Source organism: Oryctolagus cuniculus, chromosome 11 (genome assembly GCF_964237555.1).
Source record: "Oryctolagus cuniculus chromosome 11, mOryCun1.1, whole genome shotgun sequence".
Taxonomy (NCBI): Eukaryota; Metazoa; Chordata; class Mammalia; order Lagomorpha; family Leporidae; genus Oryctolagus; species Oryctolagus cuniculus.
This window is the reverse complement of record NC_091442.1, coordinates 73,124,407-73,140,951: the sequence shown is the minus strand read 5'-3', so window position 1 is coordinate 73,140,951 and position 16,545 is coordinate 73,124,407. Positions and strand designations below refer to the sequence as shown.

General features: G+C 42.1%; 1 protein-coding gene across 2 annotated transcripts in view; it reads left to right on the top strand.

The window, feature by feature from the left end:
• Positions 1-16,545, top strand: part of PTPRB (protein tyrosine phosphatase receptor type B) — a 142,001-nt gene that overhangs the window by 40,256 nt on the left and 85,200 nt on the right. Inside the window, exons 1-2 of one of the 2 annotated variants that reach the window (XM_051845665.2) lie at positions 2,521-3,181; positions 3,587-3,860. In XM_051845665.2, the coding sequence (XP_051701625.2) occupies positions 3,128-3,181; positions 3,587-3,860 (328 nt within the window). In that variant the 5' untranslated portion in view covers positions 2,521-3,127. Of the gene's footprint in view, positions 1-2,520; positions 3,182-3,586; positions 3,861-16,545 lie in introns of those variants that run through there. The other variant, XM_008256785.4, reaches the window with a different exon arrangement.

Below are 16,545 nucleotides of genomic sequence, written 5' to 3'. Positions count from 1 at the left end.
ATAGGTATTATTTGCTATGGCTTTTTTTTTTTCTTAAAGACAGCTCTTTGTTGATTCATGTCTAATCAAAAGTTTATTTGTGGTAAGGAGAAGAGGTTGTCCCTGAAATGGTGCAGAATGGCTGTTCCCAAATTTCCAAAGCAAGGGAAGTGCAATATGTAAGATAAATGGGTACAAAAGAAATTGAGGAATTCCAAACAAAGATGAGAACAAAGAGCAGAATGAGTCAACTTACTTATACCTTGTAGTCTAGTTTCAAATAAACTCTTCCCAGAGAAGATCACATCTGGTAGCTTTTCCCAGTCCCATACTTCCTTGAATCTAATGTTATTCTCTCATATTAGCACTGAATATGTGCTTCTTAAAAAGGAAAACTGGAATCAGTAGAAGGCTGAGCTTAAGCTTTTCTTTTTGCTTCTGATATGCTCATTCTTAGGATTATTTTTAGTCCACTACCTTTTCAGGAGTTTTGTTGTGAGCTTTAAGGTTTTCCAAAAACAATAACTAGTACTTATGTAACTTTGGCAATGTTTCTAGTAATTGGTCCTTTGTTTTATATCTTGCTATTATTTTCAAAGTATACTTAGGATATTAAAGCAGATAAAAGATCAGCGATTCTACATACATAGGTCTCTCTTTGAGCAAACATCAAGACATTGGATTTAAGAAGTCACTTCTTTTCCTAATTCTTGTTCCCAAGGGCATTATCAGCAGGCCACTGCTAACAACATGGAACAGGCAAGCATGTAAACTGTGTTATTGTAAGGATATTTAGTTATTGCCCTGTTCGGATAGTCTCCTTCAAATGTTGCCTTCTGGGTACATTTTGCCTGCATTCTAAGGAATGGTTAGTAGGTAGTATTTGGAAATGAAATGAAGCTCTAAAATATGTTGGTGATGTGTAGTGTTAACAGGGAAAGATGTTTGAAAAAGTTTGGAAGAGACAGGATTTATTGAAGATTTTTCCCCAGAGAACAGAGGATATGTAGTAGATTTAAGTGGGAAGAGTCCAAATCTGAGGGCTAATCTTTAAAAAAATGTTAAAACCCCAAAGGAGAAGACAAAGCAGAAGAAGTTAGCAGGATCCATATAATGGATGAATTGAAAAGAGCAAAAAATTGGATTTGAGTGCAATATATTACTAAGCAAACAGATACCTGTGCAGCATATTGATGTTTGCGAAGGTGCTTTAAAATAGGTGATCTTACTTAGTTGTAAAGTTCCATGAAGTAGTTAGAAGAGATATCATTCCAGTTTTACAGTTGAGGAAACCACGTTGCTTTCTAAACATAGCAAGACAAGAAAAAGGAAAGACTGGAAAATACCAAAGCTGGAGAAGGATTCCTGCAGCAGCAGCCTGTAATAAAGTTTGCAGTGTCTGCTAGAGGGAGGAGGGAGCGGACCTCTAGGGCTGACATGTATGCCAGGCAGTGCGAGCTGGGAGCGGACCTCTAGGGCTATCAGGCATGCCAGGCAGTGTGAGCTGGGGGCAAGTGCAGACTGGAAGCTCTTCAGTAAGACTGGTGACCCGAGAAGAGAAATAGGAAAGACTGTGTTTCCAGAAAGAATGTGTTAGGTTTCACCTTTGAGTGTTTGCTAACCTGAAAAGGAGATTTGACATCTCTGGCCTGGTTGCAGAGAAAACTCCCCTGGAATCGCCAGAGGAGCTGAAACTTCATTTCTTTCATTGACTTGGGAAAAAAATAGTTTTCTAAAAGGATTGAAATCATGTTCACTTTTTTACTCTCCTTCCAAGTAGATCGAGAAGCCAGTAATACATCTTTATATATAACCTACGTATTCAAAAGAGAAGGGAATGTCATCCTTCCCTCTGATTGAAAATTAAAATCTGGAATCTCAATAAAGTTAATCCAAAATTATAAAAGCTGTTGCAATATTTTGCTGTTATCACCTGGGTACAGTTAAATATTTTGCTCTCTGGTGATTGGGAATTTTCTGCAATCCATTTTCAAATGCCTAACCCTTGAGATACTAAGTATTGAAAAGTGAGTAAATGCTATCTGTAAATCTGTGAAGAGCTGAGTCATCAACAGTCTTTTCCACAAAAGAGAATTTACACTGTTTTCTTCCATTGGTTGAACAATTAGGGATGAAATGGTTTTAACTGCTGGGTGGCCTGTGATGAAAGTGCTTTGCTGAGGGTTGAACAATTGGTGGTAATTGTATGGAGTGTTGCTTAGGATTGTTTGCATAAGATTTGTAGGGGACAGTGAGTGGTCACCCGGGAGAAAGGAACGAAGGTCAAGGTGACCAGGGACGGTCTTCTTTTGGGATCTTTTCCTCTTGTTGGTGTCCCAGGGATGCGCGTTGTGACAAATGAATCCTTCGAGGTGAGAAGGGCAAAAGCACTCTAATAAAAGGTTTCAGGAAAGAGCGCAAACGACCTAGGGGAATGTGCTGCGGTCAAGTTTAATCCTGGGAAAAGAGGCCCTGGAGAAAGCCAACGAGGAAGATAGGAAGGAAGATAGGGAGGGGGAGACCTGGGTGTGGAGGGAGGAAGGGGCGGGGGTGGGGGCCTGGAAAGTGAGAGGAGCGCTCACTGATTGCGGCTGGAACGACCCAGCCCAGGACCCCTAGGTGGGGAAAAGTGAAAGTCCAGGAGGAGGAGGAGGAGGAGGACGACGACGAGGAGGCAGAGTCCCGCGGCCCCGGAGGGGACCCTTGCCTAGGAGGCGGTGGCGCGAGGCAGCGGGGGGCAGCCTGGCCCGGCTCGGGCTCCCTTGGCAGCCTCAGGCGTGGGCTCCTCGGGGCTCCCTCCCTGCCGGCGCATTGTTCCTTTGCCGGGAGACGAGGAAATTGCCTTTTGATTGCGGAAGTCCGCGGACGGGGCTCGGGGCGAGGCAGCGCGGGTCAGAATGGCAGCGTGGGAAGGGCTGCGCGCCGGCCGTCCCCGCCGCCTCTCGCGTCCGCAGCCCGCCCAGGGCGGCAGCAGAAGCAGCAGCAGCAGCGGTGGCCGCTGGGGCCCCTGTGCATCGCCAGCCCCGAGGGAAGCGCGCTGCGCCCCTGGGGCGCACTGAGCGCGCGCAACAAGTGATCCCGGTGGAGGCGCTCGGGCTGCCTGCTTCCAGCCTGGTTGATCTGATCTGGGTCCGCATCACTGAGCGCGATGCTGAGCCATGTAGGCGGCTTGGCCTTGTGGATCGCACTGAGCCTCCTGCAGGTGAGTGGCCCAAGAAGGGGCTGGGGCCTGATGTGCCCCTGCCCACCAAGAATCAAATCCCACTCCACTTTGTAGGCTCCCAGGCTTTGAAGAGGGAGGTGGCAACATTTCTCGCTCTCCCTTGGGAACATCGAGTGCTTCTAAGCTCCTAGCCAGACTGACAGCTCATCCTGCTGTCAAAGGCAAAAAGCCACCATCCCTCTCCAGCTGTCGTCGCAAGGGGACAGCAACTAGAGGAAGAGTGGTCACTGCCTCCCCGGCAGCCCTGATATCCAACGGGAGGGCAAAGGTGGACTGAGGCTGGAGGACAAGGGTGGGTAGAGGAGGCTTGGGCAGTGTGCTGTAGGCACAACTCTGCGCAGTCCCAACTGGGAGCGTAAGCTGTTGTCTCTGATTGCTTTGCAGACTGGACTAGCGGAGCCAGTGCGGTGTAACTTCACGCTGACCGAGTCCAAGGTCTCCAGCCGATCAGTGTCTCTCCAGTGGAGAACTTTGGGATCGCCCTGTAACTTTAGCCTCATCTACAGCAGTGACGCCTCTGGGGCAGCGTGGTGCCACCCGATCCGGATTGACAACACCACCTATGGATGTAACCCCAAGGATTTACAGGCTGGAACTATCTATCACTTCAGGATTGTGTCTCTGGATGGAGAAGAGAAAACGGTGGTTTTGCAAACAGGTAAAGGGTAACAGGTGCAGTTGGACGGCCAAGCCACTTGGGGCTGGGGCCTGCCTTTTCAATCTGATGTTTCCTTTGAATTCTAGGTGTACAAAACTAAGTAAAGTAAATAAATATTGACAAGATTTCTAGTCAACTCAGATCCGACCAAAAGCCACTGGGTTGATTTTTAGAGACATTCCCAGTGCTTGAAGCAGCCAACTAGCCTCTGGAAGAGGCTGGGTGGTGGCGCAATGAGAAACCTTGCGCTATGGAGGAAATTATTGAATTGATGTGGTCTGAGCTTCCATCACACTAAATTGTCAAGCTGAGGCATAATTTGAAGTAAATGTTTTTAGAATAAATAATCGAAGTTCAGTGATTAGGAATATGCCTTTCCTCGACTTAGTTTTATTTTTAGAACCAGGACATAAAACCTTCAGGAATAGAATGGAGCCATTCATAGGGGAAAATTAGAAAAGTCCCTTGAAAGTGAGGGTGCCAAAATTATATCACTTGACTAACTCAACATGGGATGCGAGCGTAACTTTTGATTACGGTGCACCTCAAGTCAATTATTCCCCTTACACTGTTGGTAAATCGTTCTGTGTGCAGGGTAAGAGTTTGCCTTTCTTGCCTCAATTTCCTTATCTGTAAAAGGTGAAAGTTAGACCAGGTTATTTAGGTCTAAGTTCTTACCAATACCAACTACTTTGCTAGGGGCTGCGTGTACATTATCTCATTTAATGCTCAGAGCCAGTCTCTAATTCTCCAACCACTGTGATATTTCAGGACTTGACCAGGCTATCTTCATCTGTTGCAGTATTGAGGCCTCCCTTACTTTTACCTAGAAAAATCAAATTTAAGTAAAAAAATTCTGAAAGATGAATTTAGAAACCTTTTGTCCTTGCTATTCTTCCCCATTTCAATCCCAACAATGGCAAATTCTTTAGCTACTACTTCTTTGAACGGAGAACTCTCAGTTCCAAGGGTATTTACTGTAAGGTCAGGAAATTTAAGTTAGCCAAATATCAATTTTCTTATTTTTTCAATGATTTATTATACTCAGTTACATCATTTGAGTTACTTCAGAAGAAACTTTCAGAGAATGTCTGAAATTTCCAGGAACTTAAATTGAAAAGAGAAATCATTTAAGACTCTGGTTTATTTATTCATTTTTTTATGTATGGAACCAAAGAGGGACTGAAATGAACCACATCATTAGAACATTTTACAAAATTCTAAGAGGCTGGATTTTTAGTCATAATAATGTTGGTTTCTTGGTACTTGAGGATGGTTCTGTAAACACAGATAATGTTAACTCTGTAGAATTAGAATTTATAACAGAACTTCTAGGTGTATTATTTATATATAAGAAAGGCACTGCCAAACTTGTGTGTGAACATTCAATGGGGTAAAGCAATCTATGAACATAGATGAGGCTTCAGCAGCTTGTTGGAGAAAAGATCAAGACCTTAAGAGGATTTTGGTCCCTCTTTGGTTTCATACAAAAAACAGCCAGATTCTTAACAAATAGATTTCTCTTTTCAGTTCAAGTTTCTGCAAACCTCAGTTGGTTAGCCCAGAGGATTTACTTTTTGGGAAAGTGACCATGCGAAAGGCCTCATTATGGGTGGTTCTACTTAGAATAGGCTTTGAGTTTGAAGATACAAGCAGGTGTTTCAAGTCCACAGGCCTTTGTGAAATGTGAGAAATATTTGTATCCTATTGACTATGTGGAGTACAATAAGACTTCAGCAGCATCCATAACAAGCTAGTTTTCAGGTTCTCATCATCTTTCTTAAGGAGGTACTTTTGCAGCTACTTCTCACTATAAATTTTGTATTATTTCACAATCAATGTGAGCAATGAAATTTGCAGGTAGCATTTATGTACTGATAAGTTTTCATACTGATTTGTATAACAGTATAGCCCTTCTCAGCATTTACTTTTTCAATTTTTAAAAAATTTTTTAAATTTTTATTAAAATAAAAGCAATGTTTTGCAACAATATTGAACAAAAGTTTAATGAAAAGGAATAGTGAAGAGACTACACCTGACAGACCAGGCAGGCATCTCAGTAAAGAACTGAGAGCTCCCCTTTTTTTAATAAAAGCAAATTTAAATTTAGTTATTGAAAAATTATTTCCATGGAGAATTTTTTAGTTGGTTGCTATTTGTCAGTGGTTTCTTTTTAGTTGATTTTTAAAATTTATTTTTAATTGACAAATAACAATTTTATGTCTCTGTGATGTTTCGATGCATTTATATATTGCATAATGATCAACTTGGGATATATAGGTTAACCTTCATCTTTTTTCTTTTAAAAATTTATTTTATTTGTAAGTCAGAATTACAGAGAGAGAGGGAGACACAGAGAGGTCTTCCATCTGCCAGTTCACTCCCCAAGTGGCCACAAGGGCCAGGGCTAGACCAGGCTGAAGCTGGGAACCAGGAGCTTCCTCTGGGTCTCCCACATGGGTGCATGATTCCAAGCACTTGGGCCATCCACTGCTTTTCCAGGCACTTTAGAAGGGAGCTGGATTGGAAGATGAGCAGTCAGAACCCAAACCAGTGCCCATATGGAATGCTGGCACTGCAGGTGGAGGCTTAACTCACTGCTCCAGAGTTGCCAGCCTCTATCCATCACCTTAAATGTTTACCATTTCTTTGTGATTGAATTATGCTATACAATACTGTTAAGTATAATCACCATTCTGTGTAAGAATACCCCAGAATTTATTCCTGCTCTCTGGCTGTCACTTTATAGCCCTTAACCAATCTTCCCCCATCTCTTCCCTCTGCCCTCTGCCTCCCAGGCAGTCCTCATCCAGGAAAGACATGGTTAAGCTGGAACTCACTGTTTTCTACTCTCTACCTCTATGAGCTCTGAATTTTTAGGTTGTATGTATAGCTGAGATCATGTGATATTTTTCTCTCTGTGCCTTAACATTGTGCTCTCTAGTTCCATCCATGTTGCTTTAAGTGACAGAATTTCATAGTTTTTATGGGGAAATATAATTCCATTGAGTATATATCCACATTTTCTTTTGTTGGCTACCTAGATTGATTTCATACATTGTGAATAGTACTGCAGTAAACATGGGGATGTAGCCATCTTGTCAACATACCGGTTTCATGTCCTTTGGCTATACCCAGGAGTGAGATTCCCACATCACATGGCAGTTCTACTATTTTGTTTTTTGAGGACTTTCCATTGTCAGTAGTGCTATCTATATTTTAAGAAACTATGTGACTTGTTCTTTTAGTTAATGGGAAAGTACTCATGTCCTTCTAAAATGATTACTAAGCTACAGTGAGGACCTCCACAAATCATCATTTACCGTTGTCAGTGCAATGGCCAGCTAGTATAAATTACATCTGAGACAAATCTTCCAACAAAAAGTCATTCAAAATGTGTGTGCTTTCCTTACTCATTTTGCCTATCAATCTACAATAAAATTAGAGTGAGGGTAAGACATGAGTAGGGTGGAGATATAGTAGTTGCGTAGATGATCTCTTCATCATTTCAAGTGTCATTTGCCTGAAAATTTGTTCTGATATTGTTTAAGACTAGCCAGCCATTTTGATATCATGTACACATGATCTTAAAGACAAAAGATTTTAGATAGATGGGTAGATAGAATTTCTACTCCAGTTCCTACTCCAGACTTGAAAAACATGGGTTCAAAATCAGTTGAGCAAATATTTATGGAATATGACGCTGCAAGGAATGATAGCCAGTTATGGCTGGTGTGCTTTTTCTCATCTTTATTGATGAGAAACAAAACACAGTCCCTGCCTTTGTTATACGGAGCTAAGAGAAGATTATGATGAAGGTGGCCCAGAGGTTGTCTTTCCTGGTAAGGACTTTGCCCTGCCTCGTATAAGCCATGCTCTTTAATAACAATAGAGGAGACAGTATTTGGGAATTCTCACATTTGTTTGATCATTACAAAGTGAATGCAACACCAGTATTCCTTGAAAGCCAAATTACTTGGTGGTGAGTTCACCAGAAGTCAGACAATGGACATCCTAGTCTCTGAATAACAAGACACATTTGAAAGACAGTGTCCTCTGAGTGCATGGCAGGAGTCACCAACTGGTGTCCTCTGGGGGTGACATGGTGTCGGAATCATACCCGTGTGTTTATTATTTCCCTAACATTAAAAATGGAAAATTCACATGAAAGCACAAATGTATGGATCCTCTTGAAACACCAGAAGATTTGACAAAACTCTTTGACTAGCACTCTCTAGAGCTGAAGTATGGCTTCTCTGTTTGGCTACCAATTCACTGGAATATCAACTCAGTTATGTCCTTACATGAAAATATTCCAAAGACATTTAAATTTATAACTTCTACATTAGACTTTTCCTGTAACACATTTGGAGGAGAATTATTTCTCCAGCAATAACTAGGTATTCAGAAGTTAAAATGGTATCCAGTACATGGTGGATATTTAATAAATATTGATCTCAATAGTGGATGGACAGATGAATGTGTAGATAGATGGATAGATGATATATATAGAGATAGATAGATGATATCAGTAGATGAAAAAAATGAATACTTTAATGGAAGATTGTACAAATACTAAAACTGTGTTCTTTCTCCTTGAGTTACGGGTCAGATAGGTAAGTAATGAAGAGGTAGAGAAGTTTACCTGTAGAAAAAATACTTAGTAACCTTCATCTTTCTTTTTTTTAAAGATTTATTTTGTTTGGAAAGGCAGAGTTACAGAGAGGTAGAGATAGAGAGAGAGGTCTTCCATCCTCTGGTTCACTCCCCAGATGGCTACAACAGCTGGAGCTGTGCCAATCCGAAGTCAGGAGCCAGGAGCTTCTTCCAAATCTTCCACGTGGGGTGCAGGGGCCCAAGGAGTTGGGCCATCTTCTACTGCTTTCCCAGGCCACAGCAGAGAGCTGGATTGGAAGAGGAGCAGCCGGGACTAGAACCGGCACCCATATGGGATGCTGGCACTTCAGGCCAGGGCTTTAACCTGCTGTGCCATTGCACCGGCCATCTTCACCCTCTTGTTAGTCAATTTTAGTTACTAATTTTACTTACTAATCCATCTAACATAAAAGGCCAAAAAAAAAGCCTTCATATTGTTTCAGTTATTTTAATATGATTAAGTCCTTTGTCTTTAAAAAAATTGAGAGCTTTCATGATCACATCATCATATCAGCTATTGTTTCTATGTCAAAATATTGCTTATTGCAGTAGTTTGCTACAGAGCAATAAAGTATCACAGAGTTGGTAGCAGATACAACAGATGAATTTTCTCACAGTCCTGGAGGCTAGAAGTCCAGGGTCAAGGCGACTGCAGGTTTGGTTTCTGCTGAGGCTTCTGTGGCTTGCAGATGGCCATCTTGAAGTGCCTTTACATGGTTGCCCTCTGTTTGGTTATGTCCTGATTTCCTCTTTGTTTAAAAAAAAATGATTTATTTATGTGAAAGTCAGTTACAGAGAGAGAGAGGGGGAGAAACAAAGAGAAAGAGAAGTCTTCCATCTTCTGGTTCACTCCCCAAATGGCTACAATGACCAGGGCTAGGACAGACCAAAGCCAGGAGCTTCATCTGGGTCTCCCACGTGGGTGTCAGGGGCCCAAGCACTTAGGCCACCTTCTACTGCTTTCCCAGGCCATTAGCATATCGCTTTTATATGACTCTTCAGCATGTAATTTCATTTATAAATATTTCAGTCTTTATCTCTGCAAGATAAGGATTTTTAAAAAAGATTTATTTAGTTAGTTAGTTGAAAGGCATATTTAGAAAGAGAGAGAGATCTCCCATCTGCTGGTTTATTTCCCAAATGGCCGCAGTGACCAGGGCTGGGCTGATTAGGAGCCAGGAGCTTCTTCTGGGTTTCCCATATGGGTGCAGGGGCCCAAGGACTTGGACCATCTTCTGCTGCTTCAGCAGGCACATTAGCAGGGAGCTGGATGGGAAGCGGAGTAGCTGGGATTTGAACTGATGCCCATATAGGATGCTGGTGCCACAGGCGGCTGCATTACCTGCTATGCCATAATGCCGACCCCAATAAGGTTTTTTTTTTTAAATAACTACAATATAGTGCTCTTTCCTAAAATTAGTGTCTTAATTCCTTAATTGCTTTATAATTCCTTAGTATTTAGATGTCCAGGTTTGGAAGTCACATCTAGTGGTAGTTCGTAGATATGGAGAAATTTGGATAGCGATCTGTTTAGAAGAAGAAACCAAGGGATTTCTCTTTAAATTGCATTCATGTAGCAATATATTAAGCAAGGCTCAGTCATTAATATCAGTGATTTAGAATGGGACTGCTGAAGATGACCTTGGAGATGAGGGGTGGCAGTACCCTGAGTTGTCAGGGTACCCTCAGTGTTGCACGGTTCTGTGACAGGAGGAGTTGTCATGGTACCCTCAGTGTTGCACGGTTCTGTGACAGTCAGGATGAGTTGTCAGGGTACCCTCAGTGTTGCATGGTTCTGTGACAGTGAAGAGGAGTTGTCAGGGTTCCTCAGTGTTGCACGGTTCTGTGACAGGAGGAGTTGTCGGCATACCCTCAGTGTTGCATGGTTCTGTAACAGTCAGGATGAGCGAGCTCAGTGCTGTTGCTTCAGCTGCTCTCTCCCTCAGCAGTGTACTTTCTCCTCTCTGGTTTTCAAATCCTACTTTACCTTCCAAACTTGTTCATCTTCTTCATAAGGCCTGCCTCTAATATCCCAGCCCTTAAATGTCATTTTCTACTTTGCAATTTAACATTCAGTTTAGCCCAATAGTCTCTGACTTAACAACTAACTCTTCAACCTCATAATGCTAGAAAAGTGATATGTATTCTATATGGTACCCATACAGTCATTCTGTTTTTTACTTACAGTGTGGTATTACTAACTTATATACTTTTTCAACACTTTAAAACAGGCTTTCTGTTAGATGATTTTGCCCAACTGTAGGCAAGAGCAAGTTTAGATGGATGAGGTTAAGCCATGAAGTAAAGTTGGTTTGGTGTATTAAATGTGTTTTTGACTTATGATAATTCCAACTTAAGACAGATTTATTAGAATATGATCCTACCCCATAAATTGAGGGAAAGCTGTATTTACTATTAACAGAAAAAGGAACATCAATACCCATGCCAACATCTGCTTACTGAGGGTCTACCATGTTTCCAGGGCTGAAGTTAATGGTCTATCTGTAACTCTTTACACCTGCCATTATGTAAAGCAGGTTAGTCACATTTTACTGATAAAGAAACTGAGGATTAATGAGATTAAACAATTTGTCTAAAGCTACCCTTACAATAAAAGTGTCAGGAATTGAACTCAGGTCTAACTCTGACATCAAAATTGGCCTCCTAGTGCACCATTTTTAACTTAGGCTAGATTGCTTCTCAGCCTTTTGGCTAAGATCAAGTGTAAGTATGCTAGAACATTGACTACTGTCAAAAAGCAACAAAAACAAAGTGAAGGAAATTACCTCTCTGGAAATGAGTTTAACTAGAGGTTGTGAGCAATTCCTTTTCCATTTTGATTTTTTTTTTTTTCAGTTTCAAAACCTTCTCCAAGGGGTGATTTTGGCTTTTGCCAAACCCCACCTTGATTTCCAAGAGAAAATCTCTAGTTATTTTATATAAATAGCTCATTTTTATGTAAACTGCTATATAAATGCAATTTATAATCAAGCTTTCTAACCACCCTGTTTTTAACTAGAATGGTATCCCAATTTATTTTTACAGAAATTGGTTCTATGATTACTGAAAAAAAGATCTCTTGGACTGGAGGGAGACAGTGGTAAAAGATAGGGTTGCTAAAATGCTTAATACCTAGCTTGAGAAGACTTTGAGTCTTGACTTTGTCTTGAAGTGGGAACTCATGAGAAGTTCTTACTGCTTCAAGGGAATGAAGATGACAGATGAGAGAGACGTACAAAGAAATCATTTAGGAAAGATAGAAAATAAGAAAACTTTTGAAGTAATCTAGCCCAAGATGAGGGGACCCGAGGCAAATGCAATAAACTTAGGGAAGCAAAGGAACAGACAAGAAAAACATGATTTATGAAAGACCAGTGGAAGGGGTAGGCATTTAGCCTAGTGGTAGATGCTGGCATCCCATAACAGAGTACCTGTGCTCAATATCCAACTCCCATTCCTGAATCCAGGTTCCTGCTAAAGCAGACCCTGGGAGGCAGCAATGATGACTCAAGTGATTGAACTTCTGCCACCCACATGGGAGACTCAGATTGAGTTCCCACCTTCCAGTTTTGGCCCAGCCCAACCCTGGCTGATGCAGATATTTGGCAAGTGAACAAGCAGATGGGAACTCTCTCTATACAGATAGATAGACTAGATCTCTTTCCCCTATCCTCTCTCCCCTCTCCCTCTCAAATAAGCAAATAAAAAAATTTTAAGACATCAAAGGAATATTTATGACTGTAAAATTATTTAGCTCTCATTTCTCTTGTTACTTATTTTGACTATACCACATGAGCCAAACCAGCAACAGAAAAATTTTGTCAATTTGTTTATAATTTTCCTAGATATCCATTTTGATTTTTTTGTTGATTGACAAAATATGCAGTTCATGACATAATTTTCCATGCAAGACAGCTGAGGTGTGACAGAAAGTACATGCAATGTGGAGCCAGGTATTAGAAGCTCAGTAGTGCTGCCTGTTACTCCCATCCAACACGAGTGAGTCATTTAGTGTCTCTGAGCCCCTATTCCAGCTGAAAGAGTACATTGTACACTACCAGATCCTACACAGGTATAATGTGGTGCTAACACACCTTCAAGAAAGGTGTTTGGCACCATTCATAGATTTAAAGTTGAATTTGTTTCCAAAATAAATATACTCATTTCAAATTCTGAACAGTCTGGAAACTTCTACATCAATATACTAATGTTTTAATGGCTGTGTCATGACAAATTAGTAAGTATTGCTTGTATCATTAGCATAACTAAGTCATTATAAGTAGAACTCTCATTCTAAGTCTCATTTTTTAAAAATGTAAAAGAATTCATTTTGGTTAGGAAGGTTTGTTAAACTTTGTCTTTTGCTTTAAGAACAGAAAAATTGGGTTGACAACAAGCTGACATATGAAATTCTGGAACTTCCTTTTTTTGTTTAAGATTTATTTATTTTCACAGTTACAGAGAGAGGGAGACATATATAGAGAGAGATCTTCCATCTGCTGGTAGGCTCCCCAAATGGCCACAATGGCCAGGGCTGGGCCAGGCCGGAGCCAGGAACTTCATCTGGATCTCCCCTGAGGGTGCAGGGGCCCAAGCACTTGGGCCCTCTTCCGCTGCTTTCTCAGGCCCATTAGCAGGAAGCTGGATTGGAAGTGGAGCAGCCAGGACTTGAAGCAGCACACATGTTAGATGCTGGCCCTGCAGACAGCAGATCAACCTGCTGTACTACAACACTAGCCCCTGGACTTCTTACTGCTGGTAGATTCAATTTAGAACATCAGATGAATACTACAGGACTTGGCATTCCATTTTTTAGGTCTCTCTGGAACCAAGAAATACAAAAATGTCTTAAATTTATAGCTAATGATAAATTTTGGCATAATGATTACGACTAAAATACTGAGTTATGGGTTTTGACAATCCTATATTTTGTAACACTTCACTATTACCATGTAAAAGAGTGAGGACTAGAGAAAACCAGAAAAGTTGTAGATGCACACATGTGTATTGATTCCTCCTAATCTTCATAAAAATTTTTTAAAGATTTATTTATTTGAAAGTCAGAGTTACACAGAGAGAGGAGAGGCAGAGAGAGAGAGGTCTTCCATTCACTGGTGTACTCCCCGGTTGGCCACAACAGCCAGAGCTGTGTCAAATGTAGCCAGGAGTCAAAAGCTTCTTCCAGGTCTCCCACGTGGGGGCAGGGGCCCAAGGACCTGGGTCATCTTCTGCTGTTTTCCCAGGCCATAGCAGAGAGCTGGATGGGAAGTAGAGCAGCTGGGACTCGAACTGGTGCCCATATGGGATGTCGGCACTGCAGGAGGCGGCTTTACCCATATGCCATAGCACCAGCCCCTAATCATCATTAATTGCATAAGTCAAGTAGGACTTTAAGATTATTTGTTTGGGCTGGCACCGCAGCTCAATAGGCTAATCCTCCACCTGTGGCGCTGGCACCCCAGGTTCTAGTCCCTGTTGGGGCACCAGTTCTGTCCCGGTTGCTCCTCTTCCAGGCCAGCTCTCTGCTGTGGCCCGGGAAGGCAGTGGAGAATGGCCCAAGTGCTTGGGCCCTGCACCCGCATGGGAGACCAGGAAAAGCACCTGGCTCCTGGCTTTGGATCAGCGTGGTACGCCAGCCACAGCAGCCACTGGGGGGTGAACCAACGGAAAAGGAAGACCTTTCTCTCTGTCTCTCTCTCTCACTGTCCACTCTGCTTGTCAAAAAAAAAAAAAAAATTTCTTTGTTTGAAAGGCAGAAATAGAGAGAGAATGAGAAAATGAATGAACTTCCATCTGCTGGTTCACTCTCCAAATGGCCACAAGGGCCAGGACTGGGCCAGGCTGAAGCTAGGAGCCAGGCACTTTATCTGGTCTCCTATGTGGGTACAGGGGCCCAAAGACCTTCTGCTGCTGCTTTCCCAGGCACATTGGCAGGGAGCTGGATGGGAAGTGGAGAAGCTGGGACTTGAACTGATGCCCATAAGGGATACTGGCATTGCAGGTGGCAGCTTAACCTGTTATGCCACAATGCTGGCCCCAGGGACTTTCTAATTATATATGACCTGTCATATAATCATATAATGAGAAGATCACGGTAATATTTTAATTTTCAAGTAACCTTAAAAGTCTGCCTTCTCCCTCCTTTTGTCTCCCTCCCCCATTATTTCCAGCCTTCCTAACTTTTTCTGAGGACACACACACACCCTGTGCACACATACACGCAAAATCAGCATCCACAAGAGAACTATCTGATTTGTGTCTTATAAACTACTGGAAAAATGTTAATACTGCCGAGTTTTCATCGGGCCTAGATGACAAAGAAGTCTGAAGATTCTTTAACGTCTGCAGCGTGCACAGCAATAGTGGACAACTGCCAGCAAAGGGCTTTATCACAGTATAAATGGGGCTTTAAGTGTTTGTTTCCAGTGCAGGTTCTTGCAGCCCAGGCACTTCCCAGTCGCATTGTTCCTTTGTTCTAGCGGATGTACAAAGGATTGAGTGTTTTGTTTTCTGGCTCAGAGAGATTAGATAAAGTCTGCATTTCTGAACTTCACCCTCTAGGCACGCAATGTTAAAATCCATTTTCATTCACTCATTTTGCAGATTATGTAGAGATCAAAATGATCATAACATCATTTTCCCTCCACTTTCTCTGGCTTGGTTGTAGATGTAGATGATGGTATCGATTGCTTGAAGCAGCTGCCCCTTTCATCCTGCTCCTTGAAACACCACTTCAGCAAAAATGCACCTGCCTGCTTGGGCACAGCAGCATTGATCTTGAGTTTCGAATCTCATGGCAGTGAAATGCCTTCTGCTTGCCAGGCAACAAGTAAACTTTGTGTGAAGGGAAATTATCTTCTTTCCTTTGATTATAACATCCTTAATTATAGGCTGTTACTAGTAGCATAGAACATTTAAGTAATATTACCTCTTCCCCACAAACACTATTGTTTTTCCTTAAGAACTTATAAATAAGAGTCATTTGGCGCATTTTTTAAAGTGAATACATGAGAATAAACTGATAAGATGTTATCAAGGCCTTTTTAATGAGTAAGGCAATTAAGGCTATTATCAATTTAGTTTCAAAAATTTTTATTATACTTTTGCCTCCGTTTTGCCAGTAATTCAGAGGAAAATACTTTGCTTCTGATCAAGTAGACAAAACTAAGTTTGTATTATTCAATGTCCATTATGATCCAGGTAAGCTGATGGGAAAATGGAGGCCTAGATAGGGTAAGTAACGTGCTCAACGTCTCACCACTGATAAGTGATGGAGCTGAGATTTAAGTTCCCTGATCCCAAAGGCCACAGTCTCTACCACTACGTCTCACTGCTTCTGAGGCAATGTCTTCAGATTGTAGGATTAATGGTAATGGTTAACACTGAGCATTTACTGCATGCCAGGCATGGTTCTAGTGCTTTTCTTTAAAAAAAAATTATTTATTTATTTGAAAGTCAGAGTTACACAGAGAGAGGAGAGGCAGAGAGAGAAAGAGAGGTCTTCCATCATTGGTTCACTCCCCAGATGGCCGCAATGGCCGGAGCTGCACCAATCCGAAGCCCAGAGCTTCTTCCTGGCCTTCCACGTGGGTGCAGGGGCCCAAGGACTTGGGCCATCTTCTACTGCTTTCCCAGGCCATAGCAGAGAGCTGGATCTGAAGAGGAACAGCTGGGACTAGAACTGGCGCCCATATGGGATGCTGGCACTTCAGGCCAGGGCTTTAATTCACTGCACCACAGCGCCAGCCCCTCTAGTGCTTTTCTTAAAAAAAAATAATAATAATTCAGTTGAAAGGCAGAGTGGTGGAGAGAGGAAGTCACAGAGAGAAGGACCTTCCATCTGCTGATTCACTTCCCAAATGACCTCAACAACCAAGGCTGGGCCAGGTCAAAGGCAGGAGCCATGAACTCCACGTCTCCCACATTGAAGATAGCGGCGCAAAGACGTGGGCCATCATCTGCTGCCCTCTCAGGAGCGTTAGCAGGAAGCTGAATCAGAAGCAGGGTAGTCAGGACTTAAATTGGTGTT